The sequence below is a fragment of the Salvia miltiorrhiza genome, chromosome 7 (genome assembly GCF_028751815.1).
Source record: "Salvia miltiorrhiza cultivar Shanhuang (shh) chromosome 7, IMPLAD_Smil_shh, whole genome shotgun sequence".
NCBI lineage: Eukaryota > Viridiplantae > Streptophyta > Magnoliopsida > Lamiales > Lamiaceae > Salvia > Salvia miltiorrhiza.
Window position 1 is genome coordinate 56,542,817 of NC_080393.1, and position 19,331 is coordinate 56,562,147.

At 40.7% G+C, this 19,331-nt stretch overlaps 1 protein-coding gene across 1 annotated transcript; it reads right to left on the bottom strand.

Moving 5' to 3' along the window:
- Positions 1–17,549: 17,549 nt before the first annotated feature.
- Positions 17,550–19,086, bottom strand: LOC130994896 (uncharacterized). The gene is made up of 2 exons (XM_057920017.1): positions 18,970–19,086; positions 17,550–18,749 (listed from the first exon to the last, which is right to left on the bottom strand). Exon 2 carries the CDS (start codon positions 18,747–18,749, stop codon positions 17,631–17,633), a length of 1,119 nt encoding a protein of 372 aa, XP_057776000.1. The 5' UTR covers positions 18,970–19,086; the 3' UTR covers positions 17,550–17,630.
- Between the last annotated feature and the right edge of the window lie 245 nt (positions 19,087–19,331).

Here is a 19,331-nt window from a genome sequence, read left to right on the forward strand (position 1 = left end):
TATATTTGTATCTGTACATTTTTCAATTCTCAGTTTAATACAATTACCAAATTCTCCATATCTCTTTTGCTTTATCTTCAACATGGTATCAATCGCCAGTTCGTGAAGATCGAATTCTATACGTGAATCGATCTTCACTCCGATCAATTCTCGATCGATTTCTCCTTTTTTTTCCCTACTTCTTCTCGATCTATTCTAGATCGATCTTCTCAAAAGTTTATCGGTGAAATCACTTCTGCAAAGCTCTCTTCAACAATGGATTCCAGATCTAACTCTCCTCATCTTCCCCATTTTCCTACGATCATCAAGCTTGATCGCTCAAATTACGCATTCTGGCGTGCTCAAACTATTTCTACAATCCATGCGCATGGATTCGATCGATTCATCTCCACTTCCGCTGCTGCTCGTCCACCATTTCTTCCTTCTTCCTCCGCTAGTGGTGCCAGATCCAATCCAGATTATGATGTTTGGCATCGCAAAGATCAATTTCTCTTAAGCTGGCTTCTTTCCTCACTTGGAGAGTCAATGATAGGACATGTCGTCCGCTGCACAACCGCTGCTGATCTCTGGAATGTGTTGGAACGTCTGTTCATGTCGCAGTCAAAGGCAAGAGTTATGCAACTTCGCTTGCTACTACAGTCTACTAAAAAAGGTTCTCAATCCGTGGATGAGTATTTTCTCAAAATGCGTGGCTTCGCGGATCAACTATCTGCCGTAGGTCAGATTATCAACGACGACGAGCTGATTATGTACATATTAGCTGGAATTGGACCGGAATTTGAAGCACTGGTTGTAAGCATTATGCATCACTCTGAGAATCAGAATCTTCAAGAGGTTCAGTATGCGTTTCAAGCATATGAGCTCAGGCTGCAACAGCAACAGTCTATGGTACGTGCTAAATCCTTTTGAACCAACTGCACATGTTGCCTACAAAGGAGGCAGAGGTTTCAGTTTTAACAGAGGAGGCTCTACAAACCGTGGTGGCAGATCATCCTCTGGAAAAACTATAACATGTCAATTGTGTGGAAGGAACGGACATGTAGCTATAAAGTGCTTTAAGCGCTTTGACATCAATTTTACTGAAAATTCAGCCACTTCTCTTCAAGCCTTCTACTCAGATTCTAATGGTTCCTCTGATGCATTGTTTTCTCAGGAACACTCCAATGGTGATAACAGTTGGTGTGTTGACAGTGGAGCCACTGCTCACATCACCAATGACATGAATAATTTGGCAATTTGCAATGACTATACTGGTTCAGAATCTCTTGTGGTTGGCAATGGTACATCTATTCCTATCTCTTCTATTGGCTCAAACTCTATATTGCCTTCCTCTTCTACTCATCATTCGTTATTGCTAAATAACATCCTTTATGTTCCTCAAATCACTAAGAATTTACTTAGTATTTCCCAATTCACAAAGGATAATCATGTTACCATTGAATTTAATCATAACTCTTGTTTTGTTAAGGACAATCACACCAACAAGATTCTCCTGAAGGGCAGCCTCTCTAATGGCCTTTATCAGCTAGACCTCTCATCACTCTCCAAGTCAAGAAGTTGTAATTCTACTTTTACATCTTCATGTACTTCATCTGCTCTTTCTACTGTATTGCCTAGAAATAAAAGTAAGTCCAATCACATTTCAACTTCTGTACTGTGTAATGAATCTGAGTCATTTGCTGGCATCTGTAATACTTCTTTGAATACACTGCACCAAAGTTTAGGTCATCCAAGTGCTTATGCTTTAGCAAAAGTTTGTAAAGCTCTTAACATTCCATTTAATGGTTCAAATCTTGACTTCTGTGAAGCTTGCAAACTTGGCAAACTACACCAAAAACCACACACCACACAAGCTATAACCTCCAAAGCTCCTTTTGACTTGGTATACTCTGATCTATGGGGTCCTGCTCACATCACCTCCACAGCTGGATATAAATATTACATAGCCTTTGTTGATGATTATACTAGATATACATGGATCTTTCCTCTTACCCTAAAGTCTCAAGCAGCCACAGTAGTACAACAGTTCTTAGCTCATGTCCAGTGTCAGTTTAAACTTTCAATCAAGGCTCTACAAACCGACTGGGGGGGGGGAGAATTTCGACCTCTAGTTACTCATCTCAAGAACCTAGGTATCCATTTCCAACATCCATGTCCCTATATTCATCAGCAAAATGGTAGGATTGAGAGAAAACACCAACATATAGTTGACACTGGCCTAACTCTTCTAGCTCAATCTACACTGCCCTATGAGTATTGGTGGGATGCTTTTCAAGCTTCTGCTTTTCTCATAAATAGACTACCCACCCCTTCACTAAATCACATGTCTCCTTTTGAAGTTTTATTCCAAAAATCTCCTGATTATACCATACTCAAGGTGTTTGGCTGTGCTTGTTTTCCATACCTAAGACCATACAAACATCACAAGCTTCAGTATAGGTCTGCTAAGTGTATTTTTCTTGGTTATAGTGAATCACATAAGGGATACAGATGCCTCAGCCCTGACAAAAGAATTTATGTATCAGACACAGTCAGTTTTAATGAGATTGAATTTCCTTTTACTTCTATGTTTCCTATATCTCTGCCCTCCACTTCATCACAGTCTACACTCAACTCATTCTCCATCTCCACATATATCCAGACCTCCATCTCCACCTATTCCATCACCTCCCTCATCACCTGCCTCATCTTCATCTCAATCCATCTCCACAAATTCTTCATCACCAGACATCATCACTTCATCTCCTGATCCAAACTCACCCATCTCATCTTCATCCTCTACTCTCAGCTCTCAACCACTCACTGCCAGCTCTCCATCTCCAGTCTCTTCCTCATCACCTTCACCACCACCTCAGAAATTAAACAATCACCCTATGATGACTCGTGCCAAACATGTGATTTCTAAACCAAAAAGTTTTGCTGTCAGGTTTTTTATGTTAATGTGAATAATGAGCTTAATACCACTGATAATGTTGTTTATGAAGCTTTCACTGTACATAGTACTGCTGATATTTCTGAGAAACAGCCACTTCCCTCTCTTCCACTATCCACTGAAGAAGCTCTGCAACATCCTGGTTGGTTTGAAGCAATGAACAAGGAGTTCACTGCTCTAGGCATCAAGGGTACCTGGATTTTGGTGCCACCTGACCCTAGTCACAATGTCATAAGTAACAAGTGGATTTTTCGCATCAAAACATAGCTGATGGTTCTCTTGATCAGCTAAAAGCTCGTCTTGTTGCTCGAGGTTTTGAACAAGTTGCAGGGGTGGATTACCTTCAAACCTTTAGCCCTGTTGTCAAAGCCTCCATCATTCGCTTTCTGTTCTCTTTAGCTGCAACTAAAGGCTGGGGTATTCAGCAAGTAGACATAAATAATGCTTTTCTCAATGGTGACTTGGAAGACATCATTTATATGCATCAGCCACAAGGTTTTGAAGATTCTGCCCATCCAACATATGTTTGCAAACTACAGAAATCTCTGTACGGACTTAAACAAGCTCCTCGGGCTTGGTATGATAAGCTCCGAGGTTATCTCTATCAACTTGGCTTTACTCGCTCTGCATCTGATTTCTCTTTGTTCCACAAAAGTTCAAATGGACAGCTCATCTTGATACTCATCTATGTTGATGACATCTTAGTCACAGGAGATGACTCTATTGCTGTGGATAGCATCATTGCTCAGTTACATGACAAATTTGCCTTAAAGCATCTTGGTGAAGTAAACTATTTTCTGGGTATTGAGGTAACCAAACCATCTGCATCTTCCTACTCACTCTGCCAGCGTAAGTATCTTCATGAACTACTTCTCAAGGCAAATATGGCTTCTTCCAAGCCTTGCGCTACACCTATGGTTACTTCTCCCAAGCTTACTAAAACTGATGGACAAGTTTTCTCTAATCCAACTCTCTATAGGAGTATCATTGGTGGTCTTCAGTATTTGACTCTCACTCGCCCAGATATAGCCTTTGCTGTCAACAAGTTAAGCCAATTTTTATCTCAACCCACGGATTTACATTGGTCTGCATGCAAGAGAGTTCTGCGGTATCTCAAAGGTACCTCCTCACTTGCCTTACAGTTCATACCATCATCTCATCTTCGACTTGTTGGTTATGTTGATGCGGACTATGCCAGCTGCCCCGATGATCGACGATCAACGGGAGGTCACTGTGTTTTCTTTGGTGATAATCTCGTGCTTTGGAGTTCTAAAAAGCAACCGGTAGTGTCTAGAAGTAGCGCGGAATCTGAGTACCGGTCACTTGCAAATATTACCACTGAACTTCTCTGGATGCAATCTCTTTGTCAAGAACTTGGCCTATCAATTCCCAGTCCTCATCAGATTTGGTGTGATAACACCAGTGCAGTCGCCCTTTCAGCCAACCCTGTGTTTCACTCACGAACTAAGCATATAGAAGTCGACGTTCACTTTGTTAGAGAAAAGGTGTTGGCAAAGGCTGTGGAAGTTGGCCATGTTCCCACTGAAAATCAAATAGCCGATATTTTCACTAAACCTCTCTCAGAACATAGGTTTTGTTATCTTCGCAATCAGCTAAAGCTTACAGACTCAGATCCCAGAGGTTGAAGATCAAACAGTTCTTGGGAGTATGTTAGATGTATAACTAAGCTCTACAAAGTAAAAACGTGTTTGTTATGTAAAGTTGTGAGTTGTTATATCAGCTGCCAGCTCAGCAAATTAGTTAGGTTGTTAGGAGTTAGCTTTTCAGTTACACCAGAAGCCATGGCTTCGTTTATATATTTGTATCTGTACATTTCTCAATTCTCAGTTCAATACAATTACCAAATTCTTCATATCTCTTTTGCTTTATCTTCAACAAAGGTCGAGAATGGGGTATAGGCTCTAAAGGCCTCTACTTCAGGGGTGCATATGTCCGTTAACCCTTTTTTAAATGCTGAAAAAACAACCGAAATTCCCTTTAAATTGCCCCCCAAGAATAACTCAAGCTATCAAATAATTAAACAAATATAAACACCAAAGTCTGTACTATAATTTAAGAATAATGTTATAAACAATAATGTTTCTGTGTGATATATAAACTCTTTTAACTTAAACAAAACATAAACAATAATAACAATAATACTCTTTTAACCGAGCCATATCAGATTATTCTTATGCGGAAAAGCTTGATAACCACTAGTATAGTATTCTGGTAGCTCTATGGAGTCGAGTTGATGCGTATCAAGATTGTAGAAAATGCAAGGCCGCCATTGGTACCCATAATAATATTCTCCAAAATAAAACGCCAAAACATGTGGATATTTAACCCAACCAAGTGGCTTAAGTACTCGACCATCTTCAAGAGCAAACTGTTGAATCCTGCATTTCTGAGCTCCCAAATCGACGTTGGGCAGCGCCTTCCTCCACTCGCCCATCTCTGCCTTCATCTCCCAAACCTCCCACGACAGATCCCCACACGCAACCAGGAGAGACAGACACCTCCCAGTTGACAGATAATAATAATAGTTGCTTCCACGATACTGATAAGGGGCTTCACTCAGTGTAATGATCTCCGTCTCCACATCCATCGTCGCGCAGTGTCTCCCCCTTCCCCAATGCAAGAAACCTTCACTAGTCAAGGGAGCCTGACTGAAGAAAAATGACCTGACATGGTCGGAGAGGTGGTGAACCTCGACGTGCCTCCAGGATTCATCCACTCCAACAGTGAGCACGTCAAGACCGTAGTCAGCAGCTGGTAGGCGTGGTGGCGAGGTGCAAACAGTGTACTGTTGAATCACTTTATACGCCAAGGAAACTGCAGAATATGCAAAACCATACACGAGCTGGCCATAGGATATGCGTCTAGGTAATGCTGGGAGGAGGAATGACTGCTTCGTTGCAGGATTCACAAGGCGAAGGGGGACGTCGTCATGTTTGGTATCCATCACCAGAGCCATCTCCAGAACCAAACCGTTGCAGGTAGCAGGAAATCCCAATTTGGGGATGTGATTTAGCTCAGATGTGTGGATTCCACCGTCTGTGTCGGCTGTTACATAAAGTGGCAGATGAAGTGGCAGAGTATTTTCATTTAGGGGCCATAAAAGGAGTCCATAGATAGCACCGTGCATCTGCGCGTTGATGAAGGCATGAGAATGGATAATGTGGCACCACCGCTGGCACACGAGCCTCGCTCTCTCGTAGAGATGATCGGCAGGCAATCGGAGGAGAATTTCGAACAGTAGGTCTGTGGGGAGGGACTCTATGTTTGTTGGCCTCTCTTTTCCAACGTATATCATCTGCTTTTATTGAATACAGATATGTCTTATCAGCCCAAATTTCAAATATAAAAATATTTTGTTATGAAACATATATGCTTACGGAATTTGAGGTGTAACCTAATTTTGAAAGACCGGCATGTGCATATGAAACAAGGCAAAATATGAGGGAGAGAGTGCTTATGAATAAATGTGTTTTATTGATACACCCAATGCAGAGGAAGCTCAAGCCCAAACAAGACGGCCCACTCGAGAGAGGAAGATACCAGCCCGCTATCAGGAATTTGTCATGGAGTAGCTGTGGAGTGCGTGGCATCTATGGACCCTTGGTCCCCACATTTTCTGTTAGGATTTTCAGTAGTTGTTTCAGAATCAAGCCGTTGTGGCAGTAGAATAAAAGAGGGAACAAGATGTACATTGCAGGCATGAATGAATGAACTATCTGTTTTCTCCTCTATCCTTCTTCTTTTAGCTGGAGTTAGACTCACTCAAAGTAGTCATCGTTATCTTGTTCCTTATCATTGGTGCTTTCATTTCGAACTCTCGACCATGGCAGAGTCTGAAATTTTGGCTGCTCTCAAAGCTCTTGAAGGTCAGATCGCCGCCACCAATTCCACACTTACCACGTTTATGTCCGCTGTGGACTCTCGCTTTCTCGCCCTCAACTTCACGCCATCTTCTTCCTCATCTGGTCACCACCCACCACCGCCGCCACCGCCGCCACCGCCCGACCCTCCTTCTCAACCCCTGCTCCGATCTATGAAAATGGAGGTTCCAACTTTTGATGGCTCAGACCCCACGGGGTGGATTTTTCGCATTGAGGAGTTCTTTGCTTTCCACCAGACGCCGGAAGAGCAGCGGCTGCGCATCGTCGCCTTCCATATGGAAGGTCGCGCCGCCGCCTGGTTTCAATGGATGAAATCCAATCAGCTGATCTCGACTTGGCCAGTTTTTCTCCACAGTGTTCGCCACCGTTTTGGGGGATCGCTGTACGACGACCCGCAAGGCAGCTTGTCCAAACTCACCCAGAAATCCACCGTCGCTGACTTTCAGGCGGAGTTTGAGGACCTCATGAACAAGGTTACCGGAATCTCGGAACCCTTGCTAGTAAGTTTCTTTGTTACTGGCCTCAAAGCAGATATTCGGCGCGAGCTCTCATTCTCCAAGCCTTCCTCACTTATGGAGGCCTTTGCCATGGCTCGTGCATACGAAGCTCGCCTCGAGGAATCCCGCGCCGACCACCGTTGGGTGGGCCATGCACCAGTAAAGGCTACTCCGATCTCTTTCATCCCACCCACCACTCCATCATCTGCTCTGGTCCCTTCCCCGGTTTCTCCATCACCACCGTCCTCCACCCAGATCTCCTCTCCAAAGATTTCGACAGCGCCGCTGTTACCGACTCCTACCCTTCCGGTCCGCCGTCTCTCGCAACAGGAGCTTCGCGAGAAACGTGAGCGAGGACTTTGTTATAATTGCGATCAAAAATGGTCAACCTCACATCGTTGCCGGAGTCGTTTCTACGGACTGTTTGGCACAGACGATGACATCGATCCCACCGACTCTCCACCAGTCGACGAGGGGACGCTGGAAGAGATACCAGATCTGACTATGTGCGGCGACGTCTCTACCTTGAACACTCTCTCCGGTTTAGGACGACCGCGATCTCTACATCTTATGGGCTTCATTCAGCGCCACGCCGTTCGAGTGCTTGTGGATAGTGGTAGCACCCACAATTTCTTGCAGCCAACAATTGCTCAGTCCCTTCAACTACACACACGCTCTATTCCACCATTTCGCGTATTTGTGGGCAACGGCGACTTCATTGAATGTGACCGTATTTGTCCCGACGTGACCATCGATGTTCAAGGCCACCAAATCATCGTCGATCTCCACCTGCTGAAGATCGCCGGTCCGGCGATTGTTCTCGGTATCCAGTGGCTGCAAACGCTGGGTCCGGTTACTCACAATTACGCCGCTCAAACGATGGAGTTCACAGTTGACGGCGTCAAAAAAACTCTGATTGGTGATCAAAAGGTGGATACCCAGCCCATTTCTTTTTCCCAACTGCAGGCCCTGGCCCGTTCCAGCGAAGTGGATACTTATTGGGCCATTTTTATTCGGCCCAATCTCGCTACAGAGGGGCGCGCAACTCACCCTAATTTTCAGATTCCGGAGTCCACCCCGGAAGCACTGCACTCCCTCTTATTGCAGTTTCAACACCTCTTCTCACCACCCACCGGACTTCCGCCGCACCAGAGTACCGACCACCGTATCCACCTGAAGCAGAACACCGAACCCGTGAATGTGAGGCCCTATAGGTACCCTCAATTCCAAAAACAGGAGATGGAAAAACTCGTTGATGAAATGCTCGCCCAAGGAACTATCAGGCCGAGCCACTCTCCATTTTCTTCTCCGGTGCTGCTCGTGCGCAAGAAGGACGGCACATTCCGCTTTTGTGTGGATTATCGAGCACTAAATGCTGTCACAGTGCGGGATAACTTTCCGATACCCACGATTGACGAACTGTTAGATGATTTGGGTAATGCTCGTGTGTTTACTAAACTTGATTTACATGCAGGTTACCACCAGATTCGCGTCCACCACCGTGACATAGCTAAAACGGCTTTTCGCACCGCCGATGGCCATTTTGAGTTCTTGGTTATGCCTTTTGGGCTGTGTAACGCCCCTTCTACATTTCAAGCCACGATGAACCAGCTCTTCGCTCCTTTTTTGCATAAGTTCGTGGTTGTCTTCTTCGACGATATATTGATATACAGCACCACCATGGCAGCTCACACCGAACAGCTTCATCAAGTTTTCACACGCTTGGATCAGCACCAATTCGTATTAAAAGCTTCGAAGTGCGTCTTTGGGCAGCCTACTGTGACTTATTTGGGGCACATCGTCTCAAATGGGAAGGTTCTTGCTGATCCGGAAAAGATTGGTGCGATGAAGTCTTGGCCTACACCGCGCTCGGTGAAGCAGCTTCGCGGATTTCTGGGCCTCACGGGCTACTATAGAAGATTCGTGCGACATTATGCTGGTATTGCCTCTGCACTCACTGAATTGTTGAAGAAGGGTTCATTCGAATGGAATCCAGAGGCGCAACGAGCTTTTGACAAGTTAAAGGAAGCTCTCTCCACCACTCCCGTCTTACGTTTGCCGGATTTCAGTGTTGAGTTCGTGGTAGAGACAGACGCTTCGGATGTTGGCATAGGCGCGATCTTGATGCAACAAGAACAACCAATTGCGTACTTTAGTAAGAAGCTCGGGCCACGCCTCCAATCTGCATCCACGTACACAAAAGAACTCCACGCTATTGTCGAAGCCGTTCACAAATGGCGTCAGTATCTACTGGGACAATCCTTCCTCATCCGCACCGATCACAAAAGCATTAGAGAGCTCCTTCAACAAACCATCCAGACTCCAGAGCAACAAAAATATGTGAGGAAGCTGTTAGGATTCCACTTCCGGATAGAGTATCGCACGGGTTCATCAAATTTGGCTGCCGATGCCTTGTCCCGTCGCCACGACGAGCCCAACGCTAACCCCTTGGAGTCTGATGAGGCTAGAGTCTTCTTAACTAGAAGCACTCCAGTCGCGGAATTGATCGAGCAACTCCGTCAAGAGAACCAAACTTGCGCCGATCTTAGCGAACTCCATCAGAAATTTCGTGAGCAGCAATTGGGCCCAGACTTTGCTGCTGTTAATGGCATCCTCACTTTCCAGAAGAGGTATTATATCAGTGAATTTTCGCCGCTCATTCCCCGTCTGTTGCAAGAGGCGCATGCTACACCATTAGCTGGTCATGGAGGCGTTAAGAGGACCCTCATGCGGCTTTCTTCTACTTTTTTTTGGCCAAAGATGCACGCCATGGTGAAGGATTATGTGGGTTCCTGTTTGGTTTGCCAACAGACAAAGTATTTAACTCAGCCCCCGGCCGGACTCCTGCAGCCCTTACCTGTCCCTAATCATGTTTGGGAGGAAGTGACGATGGACTTCATCACCGGACTACCTCCCAGTCGAGGTTTCACTGTAATCTTGGTGGTAGTGGATCGTCTCACTAAATTTGCTCATTTCGGCACTCTTCCTACGTCGTTCACTGCTGCGACTACCGCCGCGCTGTTTATCGACATGGTGGTTCGGGTGCATGGATTTCCCATCACCATCATCTCAGATCGTGATCCGGTCTTCATGAGTGTTTTCTGGCAGCACTTGTTTAAGCTTAGCGGGACTACACTCCGCCATAGCACGGCGTACCATCCCCAAACCGATGGCCAAACGGAGGTGGTTAATCGCGCTGTAGAGCAGTACCTGCGTGCATTCACTCTGTCTCGACCGTCGATGTGGGCAAATTTCCTAGGGTGGGCCGAATTCTCACACAACACCTCTTATTGTAGTAGTATTCGGATGACTCCCTTTCAAGCTCTTTTTGGTAGGCTTCCTCAAATGATCCCTCGCTATACTGCTGGTGGGACCAAAGTCCAGGCTCTTGATGAGCTCTTAAAGGAACGAGATATACTATTACAACAGTTGAAGGAAATTCTTCAACAAACGCAATGCCGTATGAAGCAGCAGGCGAACAACCATCGACGTGACCTTGAGTTTCAGGTGGGAGATAAGGTGTTAGTCCGTTTGCAACCATATCGGCAAACCACAGTCCAAGGCCGTCGATCCCCAAAGATTGCTCAACGATACTATGGCCCTTTCTCTGTGCTAGAAAAGATTGGGCGAGTGGCATATCGTCTTGATTTGCCACCCGGAAGCCGCATACATCCTGTTTTTCATGTCTCTAAACTCAGGCCATTCAAGGGAGATACTGCTACTACTGTTTGTGTCTTGCCAGCAGACACAAATGGCTCCAAACCTGCTCCGATACCGCTGGCAGTCTGTGGTGAACGCGACATCTTGACACCAGCAGGAACTCAACAGCAGGTGCTGATTCAGTGGGAAGGCGAACCACCGGAGTGCTCTACCTGGGAGGCTCGAGAGAGTTTTCGACGTTCTTTTCCAAACTTCAACCTTGAGGACAAGGTTGTTGTCGAAGAAGGGGGAAATGATACACCCAATGCAGAGGAAGCTCAAGCCCAAACAAGACGGCCCACTCGAGAGAGGAAGATACCAGCCCGCTATCAGGAATTTGTCATGGAGTAGCTGTGGAGTGCGTGGCATCTATGGACCCTTGGTCCCTACATTTTCTGTTAGGATTTTCAGTAGTTGTTTCAGAATCAAGCCGTTGTGGCAGTAGAATAAAAGAGGGAACAAGATGTACATTGCAGGCATGAATGAATGAACTATCTGTTTTCTCCTCTATCCTTCTTCTTTTAGCTGGAGTTAGACTCACTCAAAGTAGTCATCGTTATCTTGTTCCTTATCATTTATCCAAACTTAAATACAGAGAATAAGACAGCCATATACATATCGTTGATATCAATGTCTTTTTATATCAAAACTTAAATGCAGAGAAGAGAAAATACGAGGGAGAGTGCTTACCGGCTTCTTGTGGAAGACTGGTTTCGTACGAAGCATTTCAGCTTTTCTATTTCCGGTGAACTGTGTAGAACACCGCGGCGGCGTAAATGAATTACAAGAAGCTTGGTTGACACTTGATAGCTTGGAGAAAAAAGAAGAAACACGTGAAATCAAAGAAATTGCTTGAAGATGGAAAAATTGTCTCTCAGAAAATTCGTCGAACACACGGGGTGCAGAACGAAGAAACTAATTTTATTTGATTTTCTATTAGAAAGAAAATCAAATAACTCATGTGCATTACACATTATCCATCCGCTACAAAAACTGAGTTTAGGCAACGTGGTTTTGTTCGCAAATTAGGGTTCAATAAACTAATTTCTTTATACATTCATAGAGAGATTAGTATGGCGAGATGAAGCTGCTTGAGCTTCCGATATGATGAAGTCAATTTATACCAAATCGATCAGCAGGCGATGGAGATTGAGGCGTTGAAGGGATAATGAATGATTGGGCAGAGTGTGTGGCGGTGTGAATGAGGGAACTGTTTATTTATGTATAGTTATCTAAGAAATGGGCAGAGTGTGTGGCGGCATGAACGAGGGAGAATAGGGCTATAGTTATATAATTAGATAATTAGAATGGGCCATGCATTTTTGGGTTTTAGGTTTAGATGTGTGAATGAGGGAGACTGTGTATTTATTTAGAAGTGGTCATTAGATAGAGAAGGGTTCAACAGAGAATGCTAAATATTTAGAGAATAGAGAAATCGTGAAACAAAAATGAACAAATCGATAATTTTGATGAACAAATCAATGTACCACATGAACAACAATTTGCCCCGGGTTCGAATGCTGGCGGTGGCTAGTTTTTTCTCTATTTTTACTAAATACGTCTGTTCATTACTTATGTTGATCTGTTCGTAAAATATATAGATTTGTTCATGATGAATAAAAAGATAATTCTCTGTTGAACTCAACACTCATTAGATATATGTAAGTCTTAGATACATAAAAATGCAATATTTTTATTAGATAGGTATCATTTTTTTAATTTTTTACATCTAAACTTTTTATGTTAAGTATATATTATATATAAAGCAGGAGTTTAACGGATAAAACTTACCGCCTTCTTTCAAATTTTAGTTTTTGTTAACTGTCTTCCGCATTTGGCCTAATCATTTCATCTGTCGTCCAACTTTGAAAATGTGGATATGACTCAAGTTGAGCCAATCTCATCCCTTTTCAATTACTTTTTCGTGTTTTTTTTCCTTTTTTTTATATATCTAATAATCATGTAGTTTGATCAATAATAAAATACTAAATATATATCAAACTAAATATAAGAGAGAGATGATAAAATTATTTATAAGTATTTTTATCCTCATTTTTTCATTTGTCAATTGTATTAAATAAAAACAAAACGATAAACTAACGAAAAACAAGAAGAAAAATAAGTTACATTGTGTCTTAATCAGGTTGTCAATTTTATAATAAAATTGAAACAATATTCAATGTTACTACAATACATGCATGCATCAAAAAATAATTATTACAACAGATGCTATAAAATACCATACGTATGTATTTGCTATTATCTTATCTCAATTAAATTAAATTGTATATTGATATGCATATATATTAAAAATATAATTTATATTTATTTTTATTTTTCATTTTTTTCAGTGACATGTTAAATTTTGATATAGAGTTGAAGTAATGATATGATAGAGTAATTATTTTATGTGGTAATATACAATACTACACAACTCTCTCAACCTATATTTACACTATACCCACTTTTTTCAAACAATTCACCCCATATCCATTTCAATATTTAATTATTTCTCTTGGTACTTGCATATTCTTTCACCATTTCCTATGCTGACAAAGTAAAGTTACTTTTGACCGAATTTAATTGTAAAAGGTGTGGGTAGTTTAACTTTGTCTTCTTTATGTTTTATTTTGAATTTGTCCCACCTTTCTCTCCACAAAACTTCCGCAAAGTTCCTCTCTGCGTGAATTCTCCTAATTCGCCATCTTTGCGTACACATATTTTCTCCAGAGATCTAGCTCGGCGTCGGAGAAGATGAACCCACCGAGAGAGGTTTGGTTTTTACGGTTTTTATTAACTAATTGTTTGGAATTTTTTTAAATTTAGCCTATTTTTTTTAGGCGTGTTTCCTGAATTTTGTGGTTCATGTATAAAGTAAATTTTGGTTCTGTAAATTTTTTTTAGGCTTTGCGCACTAAATTTATTAACTAAATTTATTAACTATTTTTTTTAGGCTTTGTGGTTCTCTAATTTCATTAACTAAAGTGCGCATAATAAATAAATTTAATTTAATGTAATTAGCATGTCATTGTTTTAAATAATTTAGATTTGGGTATTATGCTAATTACATTTAATTCGTCATTTTTAGTATAATACTAAATTAGCATGAATTTTTAGCATGAATTTAAAGTGTGCGCATGAATACTAAATTAGCATGACTTTAAATTAGCATGAATTCTTAGTGCGCATAAATTAGCATGACTTTAAATTAGCATAAATTAGCATGAATTTAAAGTGCGCATGATACTAAAAAGAAGACAATAAATTTAAATACTATGCGCATAATAAATAAATTTAAATACGCATAATACTAAAAATGCGCATAATACTGAAAATGCGCAATAAATTTAAATACTATGCGCATAATAAATAAATTTATTAAAAATAAATTCAAATGCACATAGTTGTCGAATTTTTTTTATTTCAATACTATGCGCATAATTTGATTTCAATATGCGCATTGTTGATTTTTTTTGAATTTTTTTTATTTCTATTGACCATGCGCATAAAATGTTTGCAAATTAAAATATAACTATGCGCATTATTTCTTAAATAATTTATTTAAAGTTGACCATCAAAATTTAATAAAAAGTTATTTAAAATAATTATTGTTGACCATCTAGTAATCTATGTTTGGGCATAAAATGAAGAATGACATGTTTGTAATTTTTTAAGATGCGCATCTCAATATTAAATTATTTAAATATGCGCATAATATTACTTTAATATTACGCATAATTTATATGTATAGTTAAAATTAATGTTGATAATTTAAAATGCGCCGAAATATGCACCAAAAATATGGGGTATAATTAATATATAATTTAAAATGCGCATAATTTTCGGCGCATAATATGTGCGCATAGTTAAATAATTTAAAATTAATATTAAATTATTTATATGTAATTTATGCCCATTCATGGTTCAAAATGCCCATTCATGACTTTTATGCGCATAGTTATTTAACTATGCGTAATATTAAAGTTGACCACAAAGTCATCAACATAAAACATTAAAATATAACAAATTATTTAACTATGCGCATCTCAAATTTGCGAACAATGCGCTAAATTCAAATTTGCTCATCCAAATTTGCAAACAATGCGCTAAATTCAAATTTGCAAACTCTGCGCATATTAATTGCGTAGAATTAAGGCTATGCGCAAACAATAACATGTGGACAAACTCAGTACACGGAAATCCACACTGCAAATCACACGCCCAATCATTAGGCACAACTTTTTTCAGTATAAGAAATATTAAAATAATATAATGGGTATGGGGTAAATCATTTTGAAAAAGTGGGTATATGAAAAATGTAGTTTGCAAAAGGTGGGTATTTTAGATTTCCTCCCTTATTTTATTGTTAATTACATTTAAAATAGACTATTTATTGTAAAATTTGTAATGTATGTATGTATGTATATGTATATATATATATATATATATATATTGATTTATATAAAATCAAATCAAATTGTGTTATTGTTATCATAATTCTAATCTTTCTTTGTAATTTAATGTTGTTATAAGATACTCATTAAATTTAATATAATATTCATTGAGTTGATAACATTATTATCACACACTACTTCAAAAAAAAAAATATAAATTATTATTTTGTTATCAATTGATGTAAATCATAAATGATGATTTTTTGGTGTGTGCATATATATATATTACAAAATATACCATGTACCCATGCATTGCACAAAAAAACGTAAAAAAAAATATCGTTTACTTTCGATGCTCTCTGTGCATCGCACAGGCGGGCGTACTAGTTGGATAAAAAATACAGAGAAATGAAATGATGAGTATAACATAATATTGAATCAAAATATATTTCCCAAACTTTTGGAAAAAATATCTTATTATACAAATTTTCATAAGCAAAGTAATGAAGTTGAAAATCAAATAACGAGAAAATTTGCATATAATTAAGCGAACACATTATTTTCGGGTAAGCCCTATATGATTTCGGGTTAATTTCGGGCCGACCCTATCGGGTGTTGGGCTATTCGGTTACGAACTAATCGGGTTTTAATTTTTATTGGGTTTAAAATTTTCAGCCGAACCCCCTCGAATTGACAGATTAATCGGGCCAACCCACGAATTTCGGGTTAGATTGACATCCCTACTCACGCCACCGCACGTTGTGCCCATTTCCTATTGAGAAACTCACCTGAAAATGAAGTTCATTCTACTTTGAACTCGTTTTTACTGCAAAATCGGCCCGCCGCAGCTGCAGCGATGGAAGCTTGCTTAGTGAATATGAACAATGAAATTCAAATATATTGGTGAGCGAACCCTCCTTTGTACGGAGTTTTTTTTTGGGAGAAGTAGCAAACTCTAATTGTTCACAACTACAATGTGGTTACTGCGCCAACTGATATTTGGTGCATGCCTCACATCAGGCATGTTGAGTTCACAAAGCTTCATCTCCCAGATCCTCCTAACGACCAAGATGACATTATTTTGGGGAAAGTGTTAGATTTCAAGTGCGGCAAAGAAATTGGTTTTTTTATAACGGGGGGAAGCGTGATAATGACATGTATTGTCTCAGCAATCTTGATGCTCTAACTAAACTTATGTCCTTGAATTGCTATTTTTCAACAATGGGTGCAATCAAATTTCCCCAATCGCTCAAGAGTTTGGATCTTCGTAGCGAAGGATCGAGTTATTGCTGGCAAGACATATTGGATAAGATAAGTGTGTTGCCCCATCTTCGGAAGCTGACACTCAACAAAGGGAGATTCAACCAAGGGAAGTGGGAAACAACTCAAGGCCAATTCTGCAGTCTCAGATTCTTGAGTGTTAAGTGGTGTGATGGTATAGAAATATGGAAAACTCAAAGCTCCCACTTTCCATGCCTTGAGTCCCTACATCTTGTTCAAGTACTTGAGTTGGTGGAGATCCCTTTAGATTTCGCAAATATCCACACTTAGAGAAATTGATGTGAACCGTTGCAGTGATGCGGTTGTGCATGGAATCTGCTAAAATAATATCAGAGGAACACGAGTACTATTACGGGGAAGGTACCCTTCAAGTTAATGTTGAGCTTGGGGATGAGAACGAAGCACGACTGGAGAGCTTGGCTAGTCCTAACTTTTGTGTCAAGAAGGAGGAGATAAAGAGAGACAACCATTGTTGAGCTGAAAGAGACAATCCAAGAACTATATATTTCTGCAAAATTTTAGTTTTCCATTCACAAATATCACTGATATGTTTTGAGCTATGGTTAAATATTTTGAGTGAGATGTTATTGTACTTTTAAAGTTTGGTAGATGATTTTCTGAAATGGTGAATTTTTCGGAAAATGAACCTATTTTTGCTTATTTGGTGTTTTGATTGGTTAAAACTCTCTTTATGTGAACTTGATATTTTAAAGAAAAATATTATTTTAGTTAGTAAATTTTAGGGTGTTACAAATGCCAAAAAAACAACCGAAATTCCATTTAAATTGCCCCAAGAAAATAACTCAAGCTATCAAATAAACAACAAATATGAACACAATAATTTAAGAAGAATGTTATAAATAATAATGTTTCTAAACTCTCTTAACTTAAACCAAATATAAACAATAATAACAATAATACACTTTTAACTTAGCCATATCAGATTATTCTTATGCGGAAAAGCTTGATAACCACCAGTATAGGATTCCGGTAGCTCTATGGAGTCGAGTTGATGCGTATCAAGATTGTACAAAATGCAATGCTGGATTGGCATCCAACAAAAGGTGTCAAAATAGAAGGCCAAAACATGTGGATATTTAACCCAACCAAGGGGCTCAAGAACTGCCCCATCTTTAGGAGCCAACTGTTGAATCCTCCATTCCTCAGCTCCCAAGTCGACGTTGGGCAGCGCCTTCCTCCACTCGCCCGTCTCTGCCTTCATCTCCCAAACCTCCCACGACAGATCACCACACGCAACCAGGAGCGACAGACACCTCCCAGTCGACAGATAATAATAGTCGCTTTCATCGTACTGATAAGGGGCTTCACTCAGTGTAATGATCTCCTTCTCCACATCCATCGTTGCGCAGTATCTCCCCTCTCCCCAATGCAAGAACCCTTCACTAGTCAAGGGAGCCTTAAAGAAAAAAAATGACCTGACATGGTCGGGGAGGTGGTGAACCTCGACGTGCCTCCAGGATTCATCGACTCCAACAGTGAGCACGTCAAGACCACTGGTGTCAGCTGGTAGGCGTGGTGGCGATTGGCAAGTAGTGTACTGTTGAATCACTTTATACGCCGAGGAAGCTGCAGAATATGCAAAATCATACTCGAACCGGCCATAGGATAGGTGTCTAGGTAATGCTGGGAGGAGGAATGACTGCTTCGTTGCAGGATTCACAAGGCGAAGGAGCCAGTAATCTTTGGCATACAGAACCAAACCGTTGCAGGTAGCAAGAACTCCCCATTTGGAGAAGTGATTTAGCTCAGATGAGTGGATTCCACCGTCTGCGTCGGCTGTTACATAAAGTGGATGAAGTGGCAGAGTATAAAACTTTAGGGGGCATATAAGGAGTCCATAGGTAGCACCGTGTATCTGCGCGTTGATGAAGGCATGAGAATGGATAATGTGGCACCACCACCGGCACACGAGCCTCGCACTCTCGTAGAGATGATCGGCGGGCAGACGTAGGAGAATTTCAAACAATAGCTCTTTGGGGAGGGACTCTATGCTTGTTGACCTCTCCTTTCCAACGTATATCATCTGCTTTTATTGAATACAGATATGTCATATATATTGTCAGAAACATGTATCTTATCTACAAATTTTTGTTCTGTATACATGTGTTTTATCAGCCCTAATTTCAAATATAAAAATATTTTGTTATGAAACTTACATGCATACGGAATTTCAGGTGTGACCTAATTTTGAAAGAGAGGCATGTGCATATGAAACAAGGGAAAATATGAGGGAGAGTGCTTACGGATTCTCTACTAAGAATGTCGGAATGGGGATCCGAATCGCTGGCAGCGGCGCAGAGGCAGCTTCTTGTGGAAGACTGGTTTCGTACGAAGCATTTCAGCTTTTCTATTTCCGGTGAACTGTGAGAAAAAAAAAAAAAAAAAAAAAGAAACACGTGAAATCAAAGAAATTGCGTGATGAGGGGAAAAATTGTCTATCAGAAAATTCGTCGAACACACGGGGTGCAGAACGAAGAAACTAATTTTATTTGATTTTCTATTAGAAAGAAAATCAAATAACTCATGTGCATTACACATTATCCATCCGCTACAAAAACTGAGTTTAGGCAACGTGGTTTTGTTCGCAAATTAGGGTTCAATCAAC

Excerpts from the sequence above, each read along its gene's own strand:
- LOC130994896 (XM_057920017.1), bottom strand. The coding sequence starts at position 18,749 with ATGATATACGTTGGAAAGGAGAGGTCAACAAGCATAGAGTCCCTCCCC.